The following is a 21818-nucleotide window of genomic DNA, read 5'->3' on the forward strand; positions in this document are numbered from 1 at the left end:
GGGGGCGGGGCGAGCACGGCGTGGAGGTGGTGCCGGGCGGCGGCCCGGACCCCCGGCTCAGGAACGTGAGTCTCCGCGTTCTCTCCTGCTTGCGAGTCCGGCTCTCCACTGTCCGAGCGATCCTCGGATCTCGGCCCCATCGGTGGTCAGAGTCCCCAGTCTGGGAGGTGGGCAGAGCGGGCACAGGAAGGGGCGAAGGCTGTCCTCTGTCACAGACACTCCCTCCCTTTCTGCGACCCTGACTCAGTGCAGGCACAGGACTCCACGCCACCCTCCGCGTGCGGGTCCTCCCAGCGGGTCTCAGCAGAGAGCCAGACTGGGGACGAGTGTACAGGGCCGCTAGTCCTAAGCTAAGGGTCCCTGGGCCCGGAAAAAAACACAGAATCCCGGGAGTTAAGGCACAGCCGGGGAACGCGAGTGCAGAATCGGGAACGGCGGCGGGGTGGTGGTGGAGCAGACAGTGACGTCATAGGATCTACACCCCCGCACCAGGTCAGGCCGCCGGCTCAGAAAGCTACAAGTCTCAAGCTGACTGGTCTGGAGAGCGTGAGGAGGCGCTAAGTCTAGAGTCCTCAGCAACTGGTTCTGGGGTTCGAGATTTGGACAGGTTGGAACCCCAGTCCGGCGCTCGGTGGTCCCGGGACAGCCACCGTCCGCGGTGTAGTCGTCTGAGGACGTCAATCCGCGGGTGGGCGTTCGCTTGTAGGTTCTGTTGGCCGCGTCAGATGTGCACTTAACTATGTATCTGAAGCCACCCGAGTACGGGCGGGAAGGATGGGATGTCCGGTGGCAGAGTTGTCCTCGGCAGGTGCCCTGAGTCGGGCGGAGAGCTGGTTGAGCACACACTACCACTCGGTGGCTGCCAACAGCGTGACATCCCACGGATTTGCCACCTACTTGGTATTTCTAACCCTTTATTCTCAGATATTTCTGCCCCAGAGATTCCACATACTGGCTTGGGTCCCCACCTTTCTCTGGGGTCCTGAAATTTCTTCCTGAATATCAAATCTTTCTTTTGTACTTTTTTTTGTTTGTTTGATTGACAGCATCTCACTTTGTCACCCTTGGTAAAGTGCCTTGGAGTCATCATAGGTCACAGCAACCTAAAACTCTTGGGCTCAAGTGATCCTTTTGCCTCAGCCTCCAGAGTACCTGGGATTACAGACACCCACCACAACAGGTGGCTAGTTTTTCTATTTTTAGTAGAGACCGGATCTGGCTCTTGCTTAGACTGGCCTCGAACTCCTGAGCTCAAGCATTCCACCGCCTCCGCCTCCAAAAGTGCTAGGATTACAGGCGTTGAGCCACCACACCCAGCCTGCCTTTGTACTTTGGATTCTTGAATTTTTTCCTCCAAAAATAATCTTCCCCGCATTTTTGTCCTGGCTTACTTTCTTTTTCTTTTTTGATAAGCTGAGTTTTATGTATTCACTTTTTTTTTTCTTTTTTAGACAGGGTTTTCGTTTGTCACCCAGGCTAGAGTGCTCACTGCAATCTCAAATTCTGGGAGTCAAGCCATCTTCCTGCCTCAACCTCCAATAGTGCGGGATTACAAGCATGATCCACCACGCCCAGCCTATTTTTAAAAACACAAAAAATAAGAGAAAAAGTTTAAAAAATATATATATTTTTTCCTCACGGTGGGGAGGACGGATGAAGGGCCCACAGACAGATGGAAGAGGGGTCCCATTCTCCATGAATGTCTGTTGTTCTTTGTCCAGTGCAAGGAGAGGATGAGGTCACCACATCGACCATGCCCTTAATTTTAATTTTAGTTTAATTTTATTTTGAGACAGAGTCTCACTATGTTGCCCTCCGGGAGTGCTGTGGCGTCACAGTGCACAGCAACCTCAAACTCTTGGGTTTAAGCAATTCTCTTGCCTTAGCCTCCCAAGTAGCTGGGACTACAGGCACCCACCACAACACCCCGCTATTTTTTGTTGCAGTTGTCCTTGTTGTTTAGCAGGCCCAGGCCGGGTTCAAACCTGCCAGCCCTGGTGTATGGGACTGGCTCCCTAACCATTGAGCCCATGCCCTTTATTTTTAATTAATATGGATACATAATCAGTAATTGTACATATTTATAGGGTGCCTGCAATGTTTCGATACAACCATACAAAGAGTAATGATCAAATCAGGTTAATTGGGGAATCCATCACCTCAAACATTTACTTCTTTGTGTTAGGAACATTTAGATTCCACTCTTTTGGTTATTTAAAAATGTACAATACAGGCTTGGCGCCTGTAGCTCAAGCAGCTAAGGCACCAGCCAGTACACCAGACCTGGCAGGTTAGAATCCAGCCCAGGCCTGCCAAACAACAATGACCGCTACAACCAAAAAATGGCAGGGCGTTGTGGCGGGTGTTGTAGTCCCAGCTATCTGGGAGACTGAGGCAAGAGAATTGCTTGAACCCAGGAGTTGGAGGTTGCTGTGAGCTGTGATGCCAGAGCACTCTACCCAGGGGGACAGCTTGAGGCTCTGTCTCAAAAAAAAAAAAAAAAAAAAAATATATATATATATATATGTACACACACACAATGTAACAATACATTATGGTTAACTATAGACGCCCTATTGTGCTACCCAATGCTAGATCTTATTCCTTATATCTAACTGAATTTTTATACCCTTCAAACCATCCCCTCTCTAACTTCTGCCCCCTCTTCCCAGCTTCAGGTAATCCTCATTCTACTCTCCATCCCCATCTGGCTTACTCTTAAAACTTCCAAAACTCAGCTGTGATGTCCCTCCTTAAGAACTGCTGACCCCAGGTCATGACTTTTTATCCCAAGCGCCCAAGCGTCTGAAGAGCTGAGTGGGTGGCTCAGCTGAGCAAGGTGTGGGTTCAACGGACAGACGAGAATTTCCACCAGGGGGCGCAAGGACTCCGCGACCTTTCACTATGTCCACCAGGGGGCACTGCTGCCCGCTTTGGCAGTCCGGAGCTGGGAAGTCCGACTCGTGGATTAGCCCCGCCTGATTGGGGGAGGCACTGCGAAAGTATTTGCATAATCTTGAAAGGGACGTGCTGAGTGGGTAAGGTATAGAAGCCGAATGTGAAACAGGCTCTCTCATTGGCTTAAATTTCCCCCCTCGTTCTGCGTCCCCATCCCGGCCAGACCCGACCCCGAGGTCAGTCGGAAGCCGCCTGTTAGTGGCGAGAGAGGACCCAGGTGTCCTGGCAGTGGATCCGACGAGGTGAGGCTCGGGCCAGGGTGTTAGGGGCCAGGTCGGGAGACTGTTTGCTCCGCCCTGACTCTGCCTCGCTTGCTCGTTGGCCTGTCCAGGAGTTGGAGTCATGCACCTAGTGAGGCGCATCTGGGGACAGGTCTAGCACTGCGACCCTTGCCTCTCCACTCACCCGCCAAGGTCCTCGCTACCCTGGTTCCACCATGCTGCCTTAAGGTAGGGAAAGAAATTTCCTCAGCTGCAGCTTTTGCCCTCCCAGGTATCTCTCTCAGGCCTCTTAAAGAGCTTAGTTTGCCCCTTTGGAAAGTGGATCCGTGGCTTAGGGTGCCTGGTAGGTCCGGGAGGCCTGCCACAAGGAAGCTTGTTCTCGCAGAGTCGATCAAAAGTAGGGCCCCAGGGCTTGGAGCAGCATGGGCACCGAGCACGAAAGCCCAGAGCCAAACTGCCAGAAACAGTTCCAGGCTGCAGTCAGCGTCATTCAGAACCTACCTAAGAACGGTGAGGCTGAGGGGACCTTCATTTGGGGGTTCAAGACAGCTGGGGTCTTACTCTGGAAAGAAAAAGAAAATGACCCTGATCCCTGCAGTTTTTGCTGACAGGTCCCTGCCTGGTCTGTCCTGGGGATCACTTTCACTTCTTGCCCCTGTCCAGATGCACGGTGTGGGACCCCCCTCCCTCACCCCTTCTCCACTTCTTCCCCTCTTCCACTCCTTACCATCTCTGCCCCCATCTAGGGTGGTTTTCCCCTTACCCCCATTCTCTTGGAGCTGGGGGTGATGCTCTGCCCTCCACTGCCCAGGCACTTACCGCCCCTCCTACGAAGAGATGCTACGATTCTACAGCTACTACAAGCAGGCCACTGTGGGGCCCTGCCTGGTCCCCCGGCCTGGGTTCTGGGACCCCATCGGACGATATAAGTGGTGAGCTCCCCACTGGCAGGGCAAACAAGACTTAGCTGTCAAACAGCCCTCTCACAGTCTTCTGCCCTCAGGGATGCCTGGAACAGCCTGGGCAAGATGAGCAAGGAGGAGGCCATGTCTGCCTACATCACTGAGATGAAGTTGGTGGCACAGAAGGTAGGGAGAGGCTGTGGGTCCTCTGTCCCCCAGCTCCCAGCCAGGTGGCCTGGCCTCATCCTTCCATTTCTCACCCCCACTTTGTTTCCTACACATTGATACTCCTGTGGGAAGCACCACCTTCATTTTGTCCCCCAACTCTGCCTGTCTGTCATCCCTGATTGGATGCAGAGTGGAGTTGTATGACAGGATGGAAGCAGGGTGGAGGGGACAGGAGGGCCAGCTCCTTTCCCAATAGACTCCTTCCCCAACAGGTGATCGACACGGTGCCCCTGGGTGAGGTGGCAGAGGACATGTTTGGTTACTTCGAGCCCCTGTACCAGGTGATCCCTGACATGCCAAGGCCCCCGGAGACCTTCCTGAAAAGGGTCACAGGTCAGACCCCTAGAATGGGAGCTCCACAAGTACTGAGTGAACTGTCTCAGGTCTAGGCTGAGGGGGCTGCTCAGTTGTGGGGAGCCTGAGGTAGAGGGTACCAGGTACTATCTTGGTAAGGACCCCAGCCAGTGCCCTGATGGGGTGGATCTCAGGCAGTGTCCACAGCTAATGAGGAATAGGGACTTGATAGCACTGGGAGGTGCCAGCCTCTTACTAGCCCCACCTCTGGGTGCTATGTCTTGGCAGGTTCCAAAAAGCAGGTACTAAATGGCGATGTTGGGGCTGTTCCAGAGTCACCCTGCCTCCCCAAGAAACCAGTAGCCTCAAGCCCAGGTTAGTGCTTGGGCAGAAGGGACAGAGGACAAAACCCAAGATGGGTGGAAGTGAGAAGGCTGGATGCCATTCTGTGCCTTTCACGCCTCATGCCCATAGACACAGAGCCCTCCTGTGCTCCTGAAGGCAGGGCATTGGGGGTTCTACAATTCCTGCTCCAGGGCTTCATTTTTGGAACACACGTGTGCATCCTGTGGCAAAAACTTCAGGTCCCCTGCACAGTGCACACCCTACACCCCACCTTGTCCTCCATAGCTTCCCTCTTAGCAATAACTCTGCTTACCCCTCCCCAGAGTCTCAGCCACCCAGGGATCTGGACTCTGAGGTTTTCTGTGATTCCCTGGAGCAGCTGGAGCCTGAGCTGGTGAGACCACCTCCATCCCCTCTCCCCCTCCTCACCCCACTGTACCCTGCCTGCCCATGCTTTAGCCCTCAGACTTCTGACTCATTTCCGCAGGTTTGGGCAGAACAGGGGGGAGCACCTGAAGGAGAATCTGAAACCAGAAACATCCCTGTGGCCCCTGGAGAGAAGGGTGAGCTCTTGCCTGACCCTGCATCCCTTTCTGCTCTTCCCTTGGCTGTCCTCTTAGGACAAAGGTGAAAGTCTAATGCTGGGCACCAAGGAGAGCAGCCTCTGTCCAGGAAGGGCTGCCAAACACCTGCCTAGATGGGCAAAGTCCCTGCCTTGCCTCTTCTACCTGAGGGCCACGTAGGAGTCTGCACCCCGGGCCAGTGCAGAGTGAGGGCAGTTGGGATGGGAGGCCTATCCTGCTCTTTTATCACAGCTGCATGGCCTTGGGAAGTCATTCTTTCTTCTTGGGTCCCCCCATTTGAGAATCACATGACCACAATGAGTTCTGCCCTTCTCCCTTCTAGAACTTTCTGTGTGCTAAGTACCGTAGGGTCACTTTCATAAATATTATCTCCTTGATTCCTCTGAGCAAACAGCTTTGTGAGAGAAGTGACATCTTCCCTTAATTTTCAGATGACAAAATAAGGGTCAGAGAAGTTAATTACTTGCCTAAAATCACACAGCTAGTAAGTAGCAGTGCTGGGATTCAGCCCCCTAGCAGCCCATTACTCAGCCATGTGGATGGACTTTGCAAGAGTCACACATGGTGGGTGGCACCTGTGGCTCAAAGGAGTAGGACGCTGGCCCCATATACCAGAGGTGGTGGGTTCAAACCCAGCCCCGGCCTAAAACTGCAAAAAAAAAAATAAAAAAGAGTCACAGAGGGTGCAGGACCATGTTCTACTCCCACCCTTCCCTGGCCCCAGCCCACCCTGCCCTCACCCTCATAGCTAAATTGCCTCCTGAGTCCCCTGCCCTGTGTGTCTGTGCTCCACAGAGGGGCTGGGGAGCAGCCTGCCGGGGCCCCAGGAGTTGGACACGTGGCTCGTGGGGACAGTCCGGGCACTACAGGAGAGCATGCAGGATGTCCAAAGGAGACTGCAGAGCCTGGAGAGTGCGCCCCAGCCCCCTAAGCAGGTGAGTGTCCCTTCCTCTGGGGCAAGGTTGGGGCAGAATTCTGAGTGTCTCATCTCATTCTGGGCCCCTCTTCCAGCACTTAAGTCTTTTTTTTTTTTTTTTTTTTTTTGAGACAGAGTCTCACTCTGTGGCCATGGGTAGAGCGTCATGGCGTCATAGTTCACAGCAACATCAAACTCCTCAGGTCAAGTGATCCTCCTGCCTCAGTTTTTCTATTTTTAGTAGACAGGGTCTCCCTCCTTGCTCAGGCTGGTTAACTCCTGAGCTCAGCCATCTACCTGCCTTGGCCTCCCAGAGTGCTAGGATTACAGGCAGGAGCCACTGGGCTCACCCAGCACTCATGTGTTTATCTTGTGCCACCTTCCCACTTGCAGGCAGGGAGGTCGGGGTGTGAAGTGCTTCCTTCCTGGAAGGCAGGGCAGGAAGGGCCCATTCCTGCTCTTCCTCAGAGAAACTGAGCCTAGGGATTAAACCCAAGAATTGGAAGGGCCACGATGTGTCTGCCCTGTGCACTGGGGCTGGGGTCCCTTATTAAGGACTTCTGTTCTCAGATTTAGGGTTTGCCCCCAAACAGTTCAGCCCTTGAATGTGCCTCCCCATCTGCTTGCCCCTTAAAGGGGCTCCTGCAAAATAAATAACAGCTGCCATTCCAGGAGCCCCAGCTGTGAGCCAAATACTTACTTGCATTCTTTTATTCAGTCCATACAATGACCCCGTGAGATAGATTTGCTTTTCATCTCCCTTCTACAAAGGAGGAAATTAAGGCTCTGAGAGGTTCAATAATTTTCCCAAGAGTGCACAGCCTGGGAAAACCTCAGTGAGCTGTTGTGAAAATTAGATCATGTAAGGGCTTCCCCAGTGCCCAGCACATTGGAAGGCCTTCTCTAGTGGGGCCTACTGTTATTAATACTGTTGTTATTATTAATGTTAAGTGATGGGAACTGGGAGCGGACCCTAGTCTTTCTCCCCTCAAAGATGGTATCCACCATTAGCTCTGAGTGGTTCTGTTCTTGTGAAGCCTGGCATAGTGAGGATAGGACAGGGCTTAGTTGCCTGATGTGGGGATCTCTGGGGTGATCAGCAACCCCTCAGCATAGTGGGTGTGAGCGTTGGAAGCAAGGATTTCCTCAGATTCACAATGGCTAACTTTTCAGCACTGCACAACAGGCTTGCTTCCCCACAACAGGCTTGCTTTCTCTTTTTTCTTTGAAACAGTTACTTATTTTATTTTATTATTATAACATATATTTTTTGAGACAGTTTCACTATATTGCTCTCGGTAGAGTGCCACTGTGGCGTAACAACTCACAGCAACCTCAAACTCTTGGGCTTAAGCGATTCTCTTTTCTCAGCCTTCCAAGTAGCTGGGACTACAGGTTCCCTCCACAATGCCTGGCTATTTTTTGGTTGCAGTTGTCATTGTTGTCTAGCTGGCCCAGGCTGGGTTCGAACCCACCAGCTTTGGTGTATGTGGCTGACACAGTAGCCACTGTGCTACGGGTGCTGAGCCTATTATTTTATTTTTGAGATAGAGTCTCATTTTGTCACCCTCAGTAGAGTGCTGTAGCATCTTCGCTCACAGCAACCTCAACTTATGGGCTTAAGCGATTCTCTTGCCCCAGCCTCCCGAGTAGCTGGGACACAGGTACCTGCCATACGCCTGGCTATTTTTAGAGACAGGGTCTCACTCTGGCTCAGGTTGGTCTTGAACTTGTGAGCTCAGGCAATCCACCTGCCTCAGTCTCCCAGAGTGCTAAGATTACTCTAGCATGAGCCACCACTCTTGGCCCAGTTAATAATTTTAAATGCTGAAAAAAAAAATTTTTTTTTTTTTGCAGTTTTTGTCCAGCGCTAGGTTTGAACCCACCATCTCTGGCACATGGGGCCAGCGCCCTACCCCTTTGAGCCACAGGCACTGCCCTAAATGCTGAAAATTTTAAAGTAGATTATAGATATCATTATGCCCCACCCTGAAGTACTTGGGTCACATCTCTCAAAATAAGGATTCTATAACCTAGCCCAAGCAACATTTTATCACACACAATGATTAATTCCTTAATATCATCAAATACCCAATCCAAATTCAGATTTTCCCAGTTGTCCTGCAATTGCCTTTTCCAGCTGCTCTGTCTGTCCTATCTAGGACCACATACCGCATCTGCTTCCTTTGTCCTTTAAGTCTCCTTTAATTGAGGCCAGTGCTTTTCCTCGTTGTTGACTTGCTGACCAGACTGAGCTGTTCCACCTTTTAGATCTGGTCATGCCCTCATGGTTAGTTTCTTTATGCTTTGTATTCCCTGTGAACTAGAGGTTAGAATTAAGGACTAGATTAGAGTCCAGTTAAATTTTCTTTTTTGAGACAGAGTCTCACATTGTGGATGTTGGTAGGGTGCTGTGGTGTCATATAGTTCACAGCAACCTGAAACCCATGGACTGGAGCAATCCTCTTGTCTCAGCCTCCCAAGTAGCTGAGACTACAGGCACTTGCCACAACACCTAGCTATTTTTTAGAGACAGGGTCTTTCTCTTGCTTAGGCTGGCCTCAACCAGATTACATCAGAGGTGATTTTATTCCCATCAAGGAACACATGATATCTGGATGTCCCACCATTGTGATTTTAGCATGGACTGCTGGCACAGATGAAGGTGTGGCAGTCTGATCCCACCATTGTAAAGTCATGTTTTCCTCCTGTGATCAGGGAGTATCCAGTTCCCCATCAACTCCATTTGCCACACAGTTGTTTTTTTTTTTTTTTTTTTTGAGAGAGAGTCTCACTGTGTCACCCTTGGTAGAGTGTGTGGCATCACAACTCAGAGCAACCTCAAATTCTTGGGCTTAAGCGATTCTCTTGCCTCAGCCTCCTAAGTAGCTGGGACTATAGGTGCCCGCCACATGCCTAGATACTTTTTGGTTGCAGTTGTCATTGTTGTTTAGCAGACTCAGGCTGGGCTAGCAGTTTAGCACACTGTAAACACTGTGCTATGGGCACCAAGCCTGTCACACAGTTTTTTATTTTTATTTATTTTTTTTTTGTAGAGACAGAGTCTCACTTTATGGCCCTCAATAGAGTGCCGTGGCCTCACACAGCTCACAGCAACCTCCAACTCCTGGGCTTAAGCGATTCTCTTGCCTCAGCCTCCCGAGTAGCTGGGACTACAGGCGCCCGCCACAACGCCCGGCTGTTTTTTGGTTGCAGTTTGGCCGGGGCCGGGTTTGAACCCGCCACCCTCAGTATATGGGGCCGGCGCCTTACCGACTGAGCCACAGGCGCCACCCTATTTTTATTTTTTTTAATTTCAGATTAATGTAAGGGTACAATTAGGTTATGTTTGCATTTGTTAGGTAGAGTCCCTGTTGTAGTTTGCCACACAGTTTTTGAAAACAATTGATGATCCTTGTCTGAATCAACAATTTAGTGATTACATAATGTTTGACTTTTAAATTCTATTATTGCTTTAATATCTATTAGCTATGTTTTTTTCTGTAGCATCTCCCTGATCAGCATGGGTTTCCCTGAAATATGATGCTTATGAGGGTAAATGCTAAATTCTTTCTCCTTTTTTTTTGAGACCGAGTTTCAGTCTGTTGCCCTGGGTAGAGTGCATGGCGTCATCACAGCAACAGCAACCTCCAACTCCTGGGTTCACGCAATCCTCCTGCCTCAGAGCCTCCCCAGTAGGTGGGACTACAGGCACCTACCATAACACCTGGCTCATTTTTCTATTTTTAGTAGAGATGGAAGTCTCACTTTTGCTCAGGCTGGTCTGGAAGCTCTTGAGTTCAAGGGATTCTCCCTCCACAGCCTCCCAGAGTGCTAGGATTGCAGGCACAAGCCACCATGTCTGGCCTTCATTCTTTCTCTTTAATTATCTTTATTTAAAGTAAGGAATTGGGCTCGGAGCCCATAGCACAGTGATTACGGCGCCGGCCCACATGCACTGAGCTGGGTGGGTTAGAACCCAGTCTGGGCCAGCTAAACAACAATGACAACTGCAACAAAAAAATAGCTGGGCATTGTAGCAGCTACTGGGAGGCTAAGAGAAGAGAATCACTTAAGTCCAAGAATTTGAGGTTGCTGTGAGCTGTGACACCATAGCACTCTACCGAGGGGCTATATAGTAAGACTCTGTCTCAAAAAATAAAAAAAATAAAGTAAGGAATTGAAGGGCCAGGCCTAGTGGCTCATGCCTCTAATCCCAGCACTTGGCAGGCTGAGCTCACAGGTTAGAGACCAGCCTGAGCCAGAGGGAGACCTTGTCTCTAAAAATAGCCGGGCTGGCTCTGTACCTGTGGCTCAAGCTGCTAAGGCACCAGTCACATAAACCTGAGTTGGCGGTTTGAATCTAGCCTGGACCTGCCAAACAACAATGATGGCTGCAACCAAAATATAGCCACGTGTTGTAGCAAGCGCCTGTAGTCCCAGCTACTTGGGAGGCAGAGACAGGAGAATCGCTTGAGCCCAGGAGTTGGAGGTTGTCGTGAGCTGTGATGCTACGGCACTCTACCCAGGGTGACAGCTTGAGGCTCTGTCTCACAAAATAAAAAATAAAATAAAATAAAAATAGCCAGGCATTGTGGTGGGTGCCTGTACTCCCAGCTACTTGGGAGGCTGAGGCAAGAGAATCGCTAAGCCCAAGAGTTTGAGGTTGCTGTGAGCTGTGTTGCCATAGCACTCTACTGAGGGTGACATAGTGAGACTCTGTCTAGAAAAAAAAAAAATCTGGGCGTTGATGTGGGCCCCTGTTATCTCAGCTACTTGGGAGGCTGAGAGAAGAGAATCACTTAAACCCAAGAGTTTGAGGTTACTGTGAGCTAAGATGTCACAGCACTCTACTGAGGTGACAAAGTGAAACTCTTATCTCAAAAATCAAAACAAAAAAAAACAAAGTAAGGAATTGATTTAAAGCTACCTCAATGGTGACAAATTTCCAGTTTTCCTTTTTTGAGCATCAGTATGGACTCAAAGATTTTACAGATTCACAATTCTAATCAACTACAATCACCATTCTTTTTGATGCTCAGACTAAAAGGGTCAGTGGGAACCCTTTCAAGCTGGGTTCTATGTTCTTATAGGTCCTCTGTTCTTATAACATGACTGCATTAATCTTTAAAAGTGACCTTGCTTTCTGGTACAAGGTGTCTATCCACTCCTATCTTTCCTGCCCCAGACCTGGAATCAGCCAGTTCTGCACAGAGAATATTTAGAAACTAAATTCTGAGGGTCCTCATTTGAAATATGTGGCACGTCTTTTACAATATAGGGTCTTCCGGTCATACCAACAGGGTCACTGCTTGGTGGCCCAGAGGAGACAACCTGGAAGCCCCTCCTTCCCCCCAGCCCCTCCAGACTCCTGTGCGGCACCTTAGATTGCCCCGGGGGTTAAAATGTGGGACAGAGCTGGAGTTCAAACTGTGAGAGACACATGGGGGCTTCTAGAGGTGCCGACATGGGGGCAGGGTCTTCACAGTCATGGTGAGGCAATCTCCCTCCAAGTGGGAGCAGGTTCCTAATGAGGGCTGTGCTGAGGGCTCCCTGTGAAAGGGCTCCTTTCCTCTTGGCAGCAGAGGCCACAGCCCAGTGCTCGGCCTTGGCCCCTCAAGCTCTCGGGTCCCACGCTGCTCTTCCTCCTCCTGTGGCCCTTAGTTGTCCAGTGGCTCTTTCGGACTCGGAAGAGGTGACTATCGGCGGGCGAAGGGGTCTCTACAGCCAATGGAGGAGTCTGGAAGCCACTGTCCTCCTTTGCCCTGAGCATTCCTAGGATTTCAGAGGACAGCCCTAAGAATCCCTCCTCCCATCAATGTTTGCCTTGGAACCCCCTCCCCTAATGGGGGAGCCAGATAAGACCCCGCCCTTCCCTGCAGCTTCTCACGGACTCTTCTTGCCCTCCCCCATCCTCCCATCCCCCCCAAGGCTGCTGCGTTGGTGCAACCCGGATTCTGGGCCTTGATGGGCGGGGTGGGGCTACCAGGTCTTAGCCCCTGCCCACCCCCCTCCACCCCCCAGGTCGCCTGACTTTCTTCCCATCCCAGCTTCTCCCGGAGGAGGTTCAGCTCTTGGGCTAGTTGGGACTTGGGGCCGGAGCCTGGAACTAGGATTGGCTAATAGGCTTCTGGAACGCGGTCTGGAGGAGGGGAGGATTGAGCAGGTCCCGGGGAGAGGGCGGGGTGAGCACCAATTTTTTGGCCTGCCTCCCCCCACCACGAAACCCCCCTGCCCCCGCCACATACTCAGGACATCGTGGAAGATTCACTTACAAATGAATGTTTCACTAAATAAAATAAAACCTTAATCTTCTTCAGTCTGGGCCCCAGTGGAGGGACTGGGAATTGGGTCCAGGAGCTTGAGACCCAAGCTACTTTCCTGCTCCCACCCCTATGGACGCCCTGAAAAGCCAGAAGTTGGTGTTTTTGAATGAGAAATATTTTTCCCTCCTCCTGGGCAAGACACAGGAAAGCAGACCTCGGTCTGAAGGGGTGAAGGAGGGGGGAACCAATGGTGTCCGAGAAGGGGTTGGGGGACTGCTATGGGGCTGCGCCGTCGAGCAATTTGGGGGTGCGGGAAACAGAATGGGGGCGGGGCGCCGGTTCAGGCCCCCACTAAGGTGTAGCTCCCCGCACCCCCGCCCAACCCAGGGCATAGAGTTGAGTCACAGAAGTGTCAGTGCTCCCCATGATCTCTGTGCTTAGGCTTCCCCCGAAACTTTCTGGAAGGCCAAGGCTCAGCGGGAGCCTTGTCCCCGCCCTGCTCTGAGTAGAGAGCAGGGCCCTGCGCGCTAGGACAGCCCCCCAACTCCAACAAGGTGGGCCGAGCTCCCTCCTGAGCACAGACACCTCCACCCCCACTCCCAGGTGAAGTGGACTGCTTTGCTTTCGAACTTTTTCTCACTGGCGGCCTGGCGGCGGCCCTGCTCTACCTCTAGTCAGTGCCAAGTCCTTTCGTGTCCCTTGCGCCGCCCTTGTTCCAGCCTCTCTGAGCTCCTCCTAGTGCCTGCCTGGTGCCTCTGAGACCACTGGCCAGGATCCCCGCTAGCAGGGCCCCAGCAGCCTCTAGCCCTGGGCAGCCACCACCATCTGGACCCCTGGACCTTCCTGCCCCTGGGTGAGGAAGAGGCAGTTCTGAAGGCTGCTGGCTGGAGAACTTTAAACTCTTGATCTTCCACAGTCAGCCCCTAGCCTTAGCCACTGCCCCAATAGGAGGTCACCACTACTCTTCAGTTATCAAGGCAGGGAAGCATCCCTCAAGATATACACAACAGCTACACAGGGCACAGCCAGGAGTCACAAGCAGAGGCTAAATAAACTCCTTGTGATAAGGATGAACAACAGGCCAGGGGGAGTGGAGAGGGACCACACTGGTGTTGGGACACAAGCGTTGTGTTGAAACCAGCTCTGCCACTTGCAGAGTAGCTGTTATGAACTTAGGCAGGATTTTCTTTTTCTTTTTTTTTTGAGACCGAGTCTCTTTCTTTTTTTTTTTTTTTTTTGTAGAGACAGAGTATCACTTTATGGCCCTTGGTAGAGTGCCATGGCCCCACACAGCTCACAGCAACCTCCAACTCCTGGGCTTAAGCGATTCTCCTGCCTCAGCCTCCCGAGCAGCTGGGACCACAGGCGCCCACCACAACGCCCGGCTATTTTTTGGTTGCAGTTTGGCCGGGGCCGGGTTTGAACCCGCCACCCTCGGTATATGGGGCCAGCGCCCTACCGACTGAGCCACAGGCGTCGCCTGAGACCGAGTCTCACTGTCAGCGGGTAGAGTGCCCTGGCGTAATCATACCTCATAGCAACTTCAAACTGTTGGGTTCAAGAGATCTTGCCTCAGCCTCCTAAGTCGCTGGCACTACAGGCAACCACCTGTATAATTTCTCTATTTTTAGTGGACATGGGGCCTCCCTCTTTTTTTTTTTTTTTTTGTGAGACAGAGTCTCAGTTTGTCATTCGTAGAGTGCCTGGCATCACAGCTCACAGCAATCTCAAACTCTTGGGCTTAGGTGATTCTCTTGCCTCAGCCTCCCAAGTAGCTGGGACTACAGGCGCCAGCCACAACACCCAGCTATTTTTTTTTAACATTTTATTTTATTTATTTATTTATTTTATTTATTTTGTGTGTGTGTGTGTGGTTTTTGGCCGAGGCTGGGTTTGAACCTGCCACCTCTGGCATATGGGACCAGCATCCTACCCCTTTGAGCCACAGGTGCCACCCCCAGCTATTTTTTTTATTGCAGTTTGGCCATGGCCGGGTTTGAACCCGCCACCCTTGGTATATGGGGCTGGCGCCCTACTCACTGAACCACAGGCACTGCCCTCCCAGCTAGAATTCTTAACTGCTCTGAACCTGGGATGCTGTGTTAGTGACTCAAGGATGACGTTTTCTTAAGGCAGTCCTGGGGTTTAACAACCATTGCAGCCAATGTGATGGCACACCCCTGTAGTTCCCAGCCACTCAAGAGGATCAACTGGGTCCAGGAGTTTGAGACTAGAGTAAATTATAATTGAGCAACTGCACACCAGCCTGGCCATCACAGCAAGACTTTGTCCTTTTTCTTTTTAGAGACAGAGTCTCACTTTGTCACCCTCGGTAGAGTGCGGTGGCGTCACAGCTCACAGCAACCTCAAACTCTTGGGCTTAGATGATTTTCTTGCCTCAGCCTCCCAAGTAGCTGGGACTACAGGCACCTGCCACAACACCTGGCTATTTTTTGTTGCAGTTTGGCTGGGCCTGGGTTCGAACCCACCCCCCTTGGTATATGGGGCCGGCGCCCTACTCACTGAGCCATAGGCACCTCCCTTTTTTTTTTTTTTGAGACACAGCCTCAAGCTTTCACCCTGGGTAGAGTGCTGTGATGTCACAGCTCACAGCAACCTCAAACTCTATGGCTCAAGCAATTCTCTTGTCTCAGCCTCTCAAGTAGCTGGGACTACAGGAGCCTGCCACAATGCCCAGCCATTTTTTTTGGTTGTAGTTGTCATTGTTGTTTGACAAGGCCGGGCTGGATTAGAACCCGCCAGCTCTGGTGCATGTGGCCGGTGCCTTAGTTGCTTGAGCTACAGGTGCGGAGCCAAGACTTTGTCTTAAAAAAAATAAAACAGGCTGGGGGCTTGTAGCTCAGTGAGTAGGGTGCCAGCTACATATACAGAGGCTGGTGCGTTTGAGCCCAGCCTGGACGTGTTAAATAACAATGACAGCTGCAACCAAAAAATAGCTGGGCGTTGTGGCGGGCGCTTGTAGTCCCCAGCTACTTGGGAGGCTGAGGCAAAGAGAATCACTTAAGCCCAAGAGTTGAGGTTGCTGTGAACTGTGACGCCATAGCACTCTACCAAGGGCAACATAATGGGACTCTGTCTCTAAATAAATAAATAAACAAACAGGCTGGGTGTGGTGGCTCACACATCTAATCCTAGCACTCTGGGAGGCTGAGGTGGGTGGACTGCCTGAGCTCCCAAGTTGGGAAACCAGCCTAAGCAAGAGTGAGACACCGTTGCTACAAAAAGAGCCAGGCGTTGTGGCACGCACCTGTAGTCTCAGCTATTTGGGAGGCTAAGGCAAGAGAATCACTTGAGCCCAAGAGTTTGAGGTTCCTATGAGCTGTGATGCTATGGCACTCTACCCAGGGCAACCAAGCAAGACACTGTCTCAAAAATAAATAAATGAAACAAAACAACCCCCCCCCCCCAATGATCAGGGCATGTAAAATGCCTGGCAAAGGGTTAGAACTCAGCTAATATTAAGGTTGTCCAGCCGGCTGATGACAGAATTCTACAACGTATCAGTCTGGCCACCCCTCCCCCACTAAGACAAATGAGACCATACAGCTGAGCCCGGTTCAGTAAACTGAGGCTGGGGCAGTACCTTCCATATCCACTGAATTGGGGTTCTCTGGATTCTGAAAATGTGGCTATTTGGAGGTCTGTGTCCCAAGTTCTTTGAAAAAACTTTTTCCTCAGGAAGTACAAAGTACTCTCTCTCTCTCTTTTGAGAGAGTCTCACTATGTCAACCTCAGTAGAGTGCTGTGGTGTCACAGCTCACCGCAACCTCTAACTCTTGGGCTCAAGAGATTCTCTTGCCTCACACCTAGCCTAGCTATTTTTTAGAGACAAGTCTTGCTCTTGCTCAGGCTGGTCTCCAACTCCTGAGCTCAAACAATACACCCGCCTAGGCCTCCCAGAGTGGTGGGATTACAGGCGTGAGCCACCGTGCCCGCCCCAAAGGGAAGATTTTATGTTTGTTGAGGGAAAGAAAGGAGAAAAACGGCGTGGGGCGGGGGTGAGGGGGGTCACAAAGACCTGCACCCTAGCTGTAACCACTACTTAGTCACCATGTGGCCTTGGACAAGTCCCTTCATTTCTCAGTCTTAGAGATTTCTTATATCTAAAATGGAGACAGTAATTCCTACCCTTCCTAACTGACTGGGCCATGGTGGGGTCAAATGGATCTATATGTGAAATAAAGTTATGGAGTGCAAATCTGTTGGAATGTAAGGGATTACTGTCAAGGAAGAAATAAGAATGGTTCACTGACTCGGTGTGGCAAGAGGAAGTGAAGATGACACCTAGATTTTAAGCCTAAGTGACTGGAGTAGAGGGTTCTGGTTCTCTGGCCCATTCTGTCTCAGTCCTTTGGGCAGGGGCTTGGAGTTTGGAGAACGTCTCTCAAAGGAGACGGTGGCCCTCCCCATGAATTCACCCCATCAGCTTGGGCCAGAATCCTTTGCCCCCCAATTTTCGTCTTGTTTAGCACCCACTGGAGGAGGGTGCTACACTCTTCGTCCTGAGATAGTAAGGATTAATGATGCCAACTCATTAATTTCCAGCTCCTCCCCAACAAACAGGCCCACTGACTGGACAGGACATCCCTGTCCCCGCTCAGGAAATGCTCCTGGTAGAAGAGAGGAGACCAAGTCGGCCCCGGAGGCCATTTTCTTCTTCAGAAGTGGAGGCGGCGGTGGGGGTGGGGTGGGGGGAGCAAGGCCTTTATCTCACCCCCCCACGCCGCTGGGATCTAGGCTCTCCTGCTTGTCTTCTCGGCCCAGGAGGGCCGCTCATTCGCGGATCACGTTTGCACTGGTCCCTGGGGAGGAAGCCGCTCTCAAGAGGCCGGGGCTGAGACTCGGCCACCTTCACCTGAGTTGTCTCTCGAGGCTAGTCTGGGGGTCGACATCAACCGGGACTCGAACCCGCTTTTTCGTCCTCCGAGGCCTAGTTCAAGGAGGGTGCGCTAAACAGTTACACTGTCCCTTTAAGGCGGCACGTTTTATTCTTCATTTGTTTACTTCTTCATGCGCTTTTTTCTTAATTTTTACAAAAATGTGATCACAATATCCTTCCGCAAATGTCAGAAGCAGGCACTAACCACAAGCCTTGAAGCCATTAATGTAAATTTAAGAATGTAGAGTTAGCAGCCGTCTTTCAGCATCACCCTTCATAGAATTTTATCAATCCTCTTTTACACTTTAGGGACTACTTTTTAGGAATAAACCATTTTTGCTTTAGTCAACACAGATTTATAACCTTCAGAATCCTTCCGCTGAGGAAAGAATACGAGAATAGCCTTTACGACGCACCTTTTCATAAAAATATTCTATGTGTGCTCTCACAGGCTATCGAATCTTTTCGTATTCCTGAAACAGAATGGTACAGTCCAGAACCCGCCTCACTTTCTCTGCGATTGGTCTTTCTTCCTCAATCAGTCGTATGACTCTTGACCAATGATCGTTCACGTTTCTTCAGGGAAGGCTAAGCGATGGGAGGAGGCGGCCTGGGAGTCGCCCCCTATCCGTACTGGGATTGGCTACGTCGTACGGCGCGCGAGGACGGCGGGCCTGAAGGATGGGAACTGCGACTCCCAGCTTCCCGCGACGAGAACCCTGTTACGCATGCGCATGGGCGGGGCGAACAGGCTCCTTTATAAAAGGAGCGCAGAGGCCTGGGAGGCAGCAGTTGGAAGTTGGCAGGTGGAAAGGCAGGTTGGGAGGGAAAGTCGGGGGAGGAGGCGGAAGAGGCGCTATCGGAAGGGGGAGGAGGGAGGGAGGAAAAGAGGAGGAGGCGGAGGAGAACTGAGCTGAGCAGAACAGAACATCGAGCCAAAGGGGAGATGAGTTTGTCTGTCCTCGGCTGAGGCTCCGGCCGGGCCTAGGGAACTGGGAGCTCGGGCTTGAGCGACACCCGTGGAAGTGGAAGGAGGTGGCTCTGGGACTTTAACCCCTTGTGGGCTCTGCGACAGGGGACTTAACCCTTTGTGGATTTGGCCCCTCGGAGGCAGCGTCATCGGTAGTTTTAACCCCTTCGGGGCTGGGTTTAACCCGTTGGACTTACCCTCATCACCTTGCTCACCAACTCTTCGATCGTGGGGGCGCTCTGCGGGGAAGCTTGAGGCCCACCCCCCTCAACACATTACGTACTGTTCCTGCGCTGCACCCCCTTGGACCCGCTAGCTGGCCGCGTTGTGGGCGCTTAACCCTTTACTGACTTGAGCTCCCCAGTTGCAATTGGAATTTGCTGACGGAAGGACTGGCTAAAGGTATCACTGCAGGAATTACAAACTCTGATGGACATTTTTTTTTTTTTTTAAAGAAAAATCTCTTTTTCCTTAAGGACTTACTAGTCAAAATTTCTCTAACTTCGAGAAGAGGACTTTACTAGTTATGGCCGAGCCACTCTTGTCAGAGTATCAACGCCAGCCTCAAACTAGCAACTATACAGGTGCTGCTGTTGTCCGTGAAGAGCGGAACCCTGAACGCCCCCCAGGCGCGGAGGAGCGGGTACCCGAGGAGGACAGTAGGTGGCAATCGAGAGCGTCCCCCCAGTCGGGTGGCCCTCCAGTGCCGGAGGGGGAAGGGAGCCTGGAGCCCCAGCCGCCTCCTCAGCAGACCCCGGCCTGTTCACAACCGACCTGCCTGGAAGCGGGCGAAAAAGGCCAGAATGGGGACGACTTGTCCACTGGTAGTGCTTCTCCGCCGGCGGCAGGAGGGGAACCGAAGCCCGAGTCTGAGCTTAACGCCCAGCCTTGTCATGACTCCGAGGCCAACAAGTTGGGGGCTCCTGCTGCAGGGGACGAGGAGGCGTGGGGACAGCAGCAGAGACAGCTGGGCAAGAAAAAACATAGAAGACGCCCCTCCAAGAAGAAGCGGCATTGGAAACCATACATCAAGTTGACCTGGGAGGAGAAGAAAAAGTTCGATGAGAAACAGAGCCTACGAGCTTCGAGGATTCGAGCCGAGATGTTCGCCAAGGGCCAGCCGGTCGCGCCCTATAACACCACACAGTTCCTCATGGAAGATCACGACCAGGAGGAGCCGGATCTCAAAACTGGCCTCTACTCCAAGCGGGCCGCCGCCAAATCCGACGACACCAGCGATGAGGACTTTATGGAAGAAGCGGGCGAGGAGGATGGGGGCAGCGACGGGATGGGAGGGGACGGCAGTGAGTTTCTGCAGCGGGACTTCTCGGAGACATACGAGCGGTACCACGCGGAAAGCCTGCAGAACATGAGCAAGCAGGAGCTCATCAAAGAGTACCTGGAGCTGGAGAAGTGCCTCTCGCGCATGGAGGACGAGAACAACCGACTGCGATTGGAAAGCAAGCGGCTGGGCAGTGACGACGCGCGTGTGCGGGAGCTAGAGCTGGAGCTGGACCGGCTGCGCGCGGAGAACCTCCAGCTGCTGACCGAGAACGAACTGCATCGGCAGCAAGAGCGGGCGCCTCTTTCCAAGTTTGGAGACTAGACTGAAACTTTTGGGGGGAGGGGGCAAAGGGGACTTTTTACAGTGATGGAATGTAACATATACATGTGTATATAAGACAGTGGATCTTTTTATGACACATAATCAGAAGAGAAAATCCCCCTGGCTTTGGTTGGTTTCGTAAATTTAGGTATGATGTAGCTTGCGTGCTTTCTCCTGTTCTTTAATTATGTGAAATTGAAGAGTTGCTTTTCTTGTTTTCCTTTTTAGACACTTTTTCAATGTGAAAGTAATTTGACCAGGTTATAATGCATTTTTCTGTTTTTAAAAAAATTCCCTCCTTAAACGGAGCTATAAAGTGGCCAAATCTGAGAACCATTAAATTCATTTTAGTTATAATAAATTTAATATTTGTAAATGTAACATATTTCAGTGTGATTTCTAGAGCTAATCAAAATAGTATTGATTTTATGTGATTGCAGTTTTGGGGGAGGAGAAACGAAATCTTAAATTTGTCAGTTTGCAAAAATGCCAATCTCTAATGGGAGAATTTTCAATTTGCTGATGTTTTCCCCTTGAATGGGTTTTAGTATGCTACAATATACAATTCAGGTGAAATATAAAGATTTAATTATCTTCAATACCTAAGTGTGCTTGCTTTCTAGTGCCTTGGTTTTCTTGATGCTGGAGAAATAAACCAGTGTTGGGTGTTTGGGGGAGTGGAAAGTGCCTACAATCTTAAGTTAAAATTTAATTCTGCCTCATCCATTCAGAAGTCTAATAACAACAAAATGTGAACCTAATTTGGCAGTTTGTTAGGTTAGACAGCTATCAGCCTCATTTCATTCCTACAAGTTGGTTTTCAGTAATCTCTCCTTTCCTCTAGTAAGGCTGGAAGGAGTTCCTGGATGCCTGGAAGAGGCACTTGCTAAACCTCTTGATTATTAGTGCAAGCAATGGTTAGATTAGATAAATTTATGGTGCAGCTCTTTATGTTAAGATGTTTAAAGGCAAATATCTTATAAAGGATTTATAAAGGAAATGACTGGGGATTCTAAGGATTTACCCTAATTTTCCAACACTTAATGCTCGCTGTACCAAAAAAAAAGGGGGGGGCACTATTCACCCTTCCATGCGAGTCAAAATTAGAAGTGGCCCCTCACTACAGATCAAATGTTAAGCTAAATGAGGTCCTTAGAAGCTCAATGAGGAACCCTGTACAATCCTTACAGAGCGGCTATTCTCACTCTAACCTGTGCTGATAGCTTGTGTAGCTCTGCTCTTGAAAACGTAGGGAGGCCCTGAGAACTAATTTCTGTTCAACAATCAAAATAGAAATTACAAGATAATTCCTACCTGTCACTATGATTAACCCAGCCTTCCACCTGCCAATGTCAGTGTTTTCCCTAGGGCAATTACATTGCACTAGGGCTTCCTTAACTTGGGGCCTTAGAAACTACAGTAGGACATGAGGTCCATGAACCCTGTAAGATTATATGTAGACTTATGTTAAATATACATTTTTCTGGGGAATGGGTTCAAGAGACTCAGGAGATTGTTAAATTCCTTGAAGGTTAAGAACCCCTGCAGGGCAGAGGTAGGAAACCCTCCCATTGGGAAGACTCCCTGTGCAGCTAAATGGTGATAGCAGAGGTGCTGGGAACTTCAAG

At 50.8% G+C, this 21818-nt stretch overlaps 2 protein-coding genes across 7 annotated transcripts; both read left to right on the plus strand.

Moving 5' to 3' along the window:
• Positions 1-10: 10 nt before the first annotated feature.
• Positions 11-12763, plus strand: ACBD4 (acyl-CoA binding domain containing 4). 6 transcript variants are annotated; one of them, XM_053570153.1, is made up of 12 exons: positions 11-65; positions 3122-3200; positions 3290-3407; positions 3565-3689; positions 3991-4111; positions 4183-4267; positions 4522-4642; positions 4892-4978; positions 5272-5342; positions 5436-5511; positions 6328-6467; positions 6584-7680. In XM_053570153.1, the coding sequence occupies exons 4-12, from the start codon at positions 3602-3604 to the stop codon at positions 6722-6724; spliced, it is 930 nt and encodes a 309-aa protein (XP_053426128.1). In that variant the 5' UTR covers positions 11-65; positions 3122-3200; positions 3290-3407; positions 3565-3601; the 3' UTR covers positions 6725-7680. The 6 variants fall into 6 exon arrangements, with proteins under 6 accessions (XP_053426128.1, XP_053426127.1, XP_053426133.1 ...); XM_053570152.1 differs by having other exon boundaries at positions 21-167; XM_053570156.1 differs by lacking the exons at positions 11-65; positions 6584-7680 and adding an exon at positions 12113-12763 and having other exon boundaries at positions 2725-3200.
• Positions 12764-15761: 2998 nt separating this feature from the next.
• Positions 15762-20571, plus strand: HEXIM1 (HEXIM P-TEFb complex subunit 1). Its single transcript, XM_053570150.1, has one exon. The coding sequence runs from the start codon at positions 19111-19113 to the stop codon at positions 20188-20190; it is 1080 nt and encodes a 359-aa protein (XP_053426125.1). The 5' UTR covers positions 15762-19110; the 3' UTR covers positions 20191-20571.
• The last annotated feature ends 1247 nt before the right edge of the window (positions 20572-21818 follow it).

This window comes from Nycticebus coucang, chromosome 18 (assembly GCF_027406575.1).
Source record: "Nycticebus coucang isolate mNycCou1 chromosome 18, mNycCou1.pri, whole genome shotgun sequence".
NCBI lineage: Eukaryota > Metazoa > Chordata > Mammalia > Primates > Lorisidae > Nycticebus > Nycticebus coucang.

Excerpts from the sequence above, each read along its gene's own strand:
- HEXIM1 (XM_053570150.1), top strand. The coding sequence starts at position 19,111 with ATGGCCGAGCCACTCTTGTCAGAGTATCAACGCCAGCCTCAAACTAGC.
- ACBD4 (XM_053570153.1), top strand. The coding sequence starts at position 3,602 with ATGGGCACCGAGCACGAAAGCCCAGAGCCAAACTGCCAGAAACAGTTC. Across the intron at positions 4,112-4,182 it reads CCCATCGGACGATATAAGTG|GGATGCCTGGAACAGCCTGG; the intron begins GTGAGCTCCCCA and ends TTCTGCCCTCAG. Across the intron at positions 4,979-5,271 it reads ACCAGTAGCCTCAAGCCCAG|AGTCTCAGCCACCCAGGGAT; the intron begins GTTAGTGCTTGG and ends ACCCCTCCCCAG.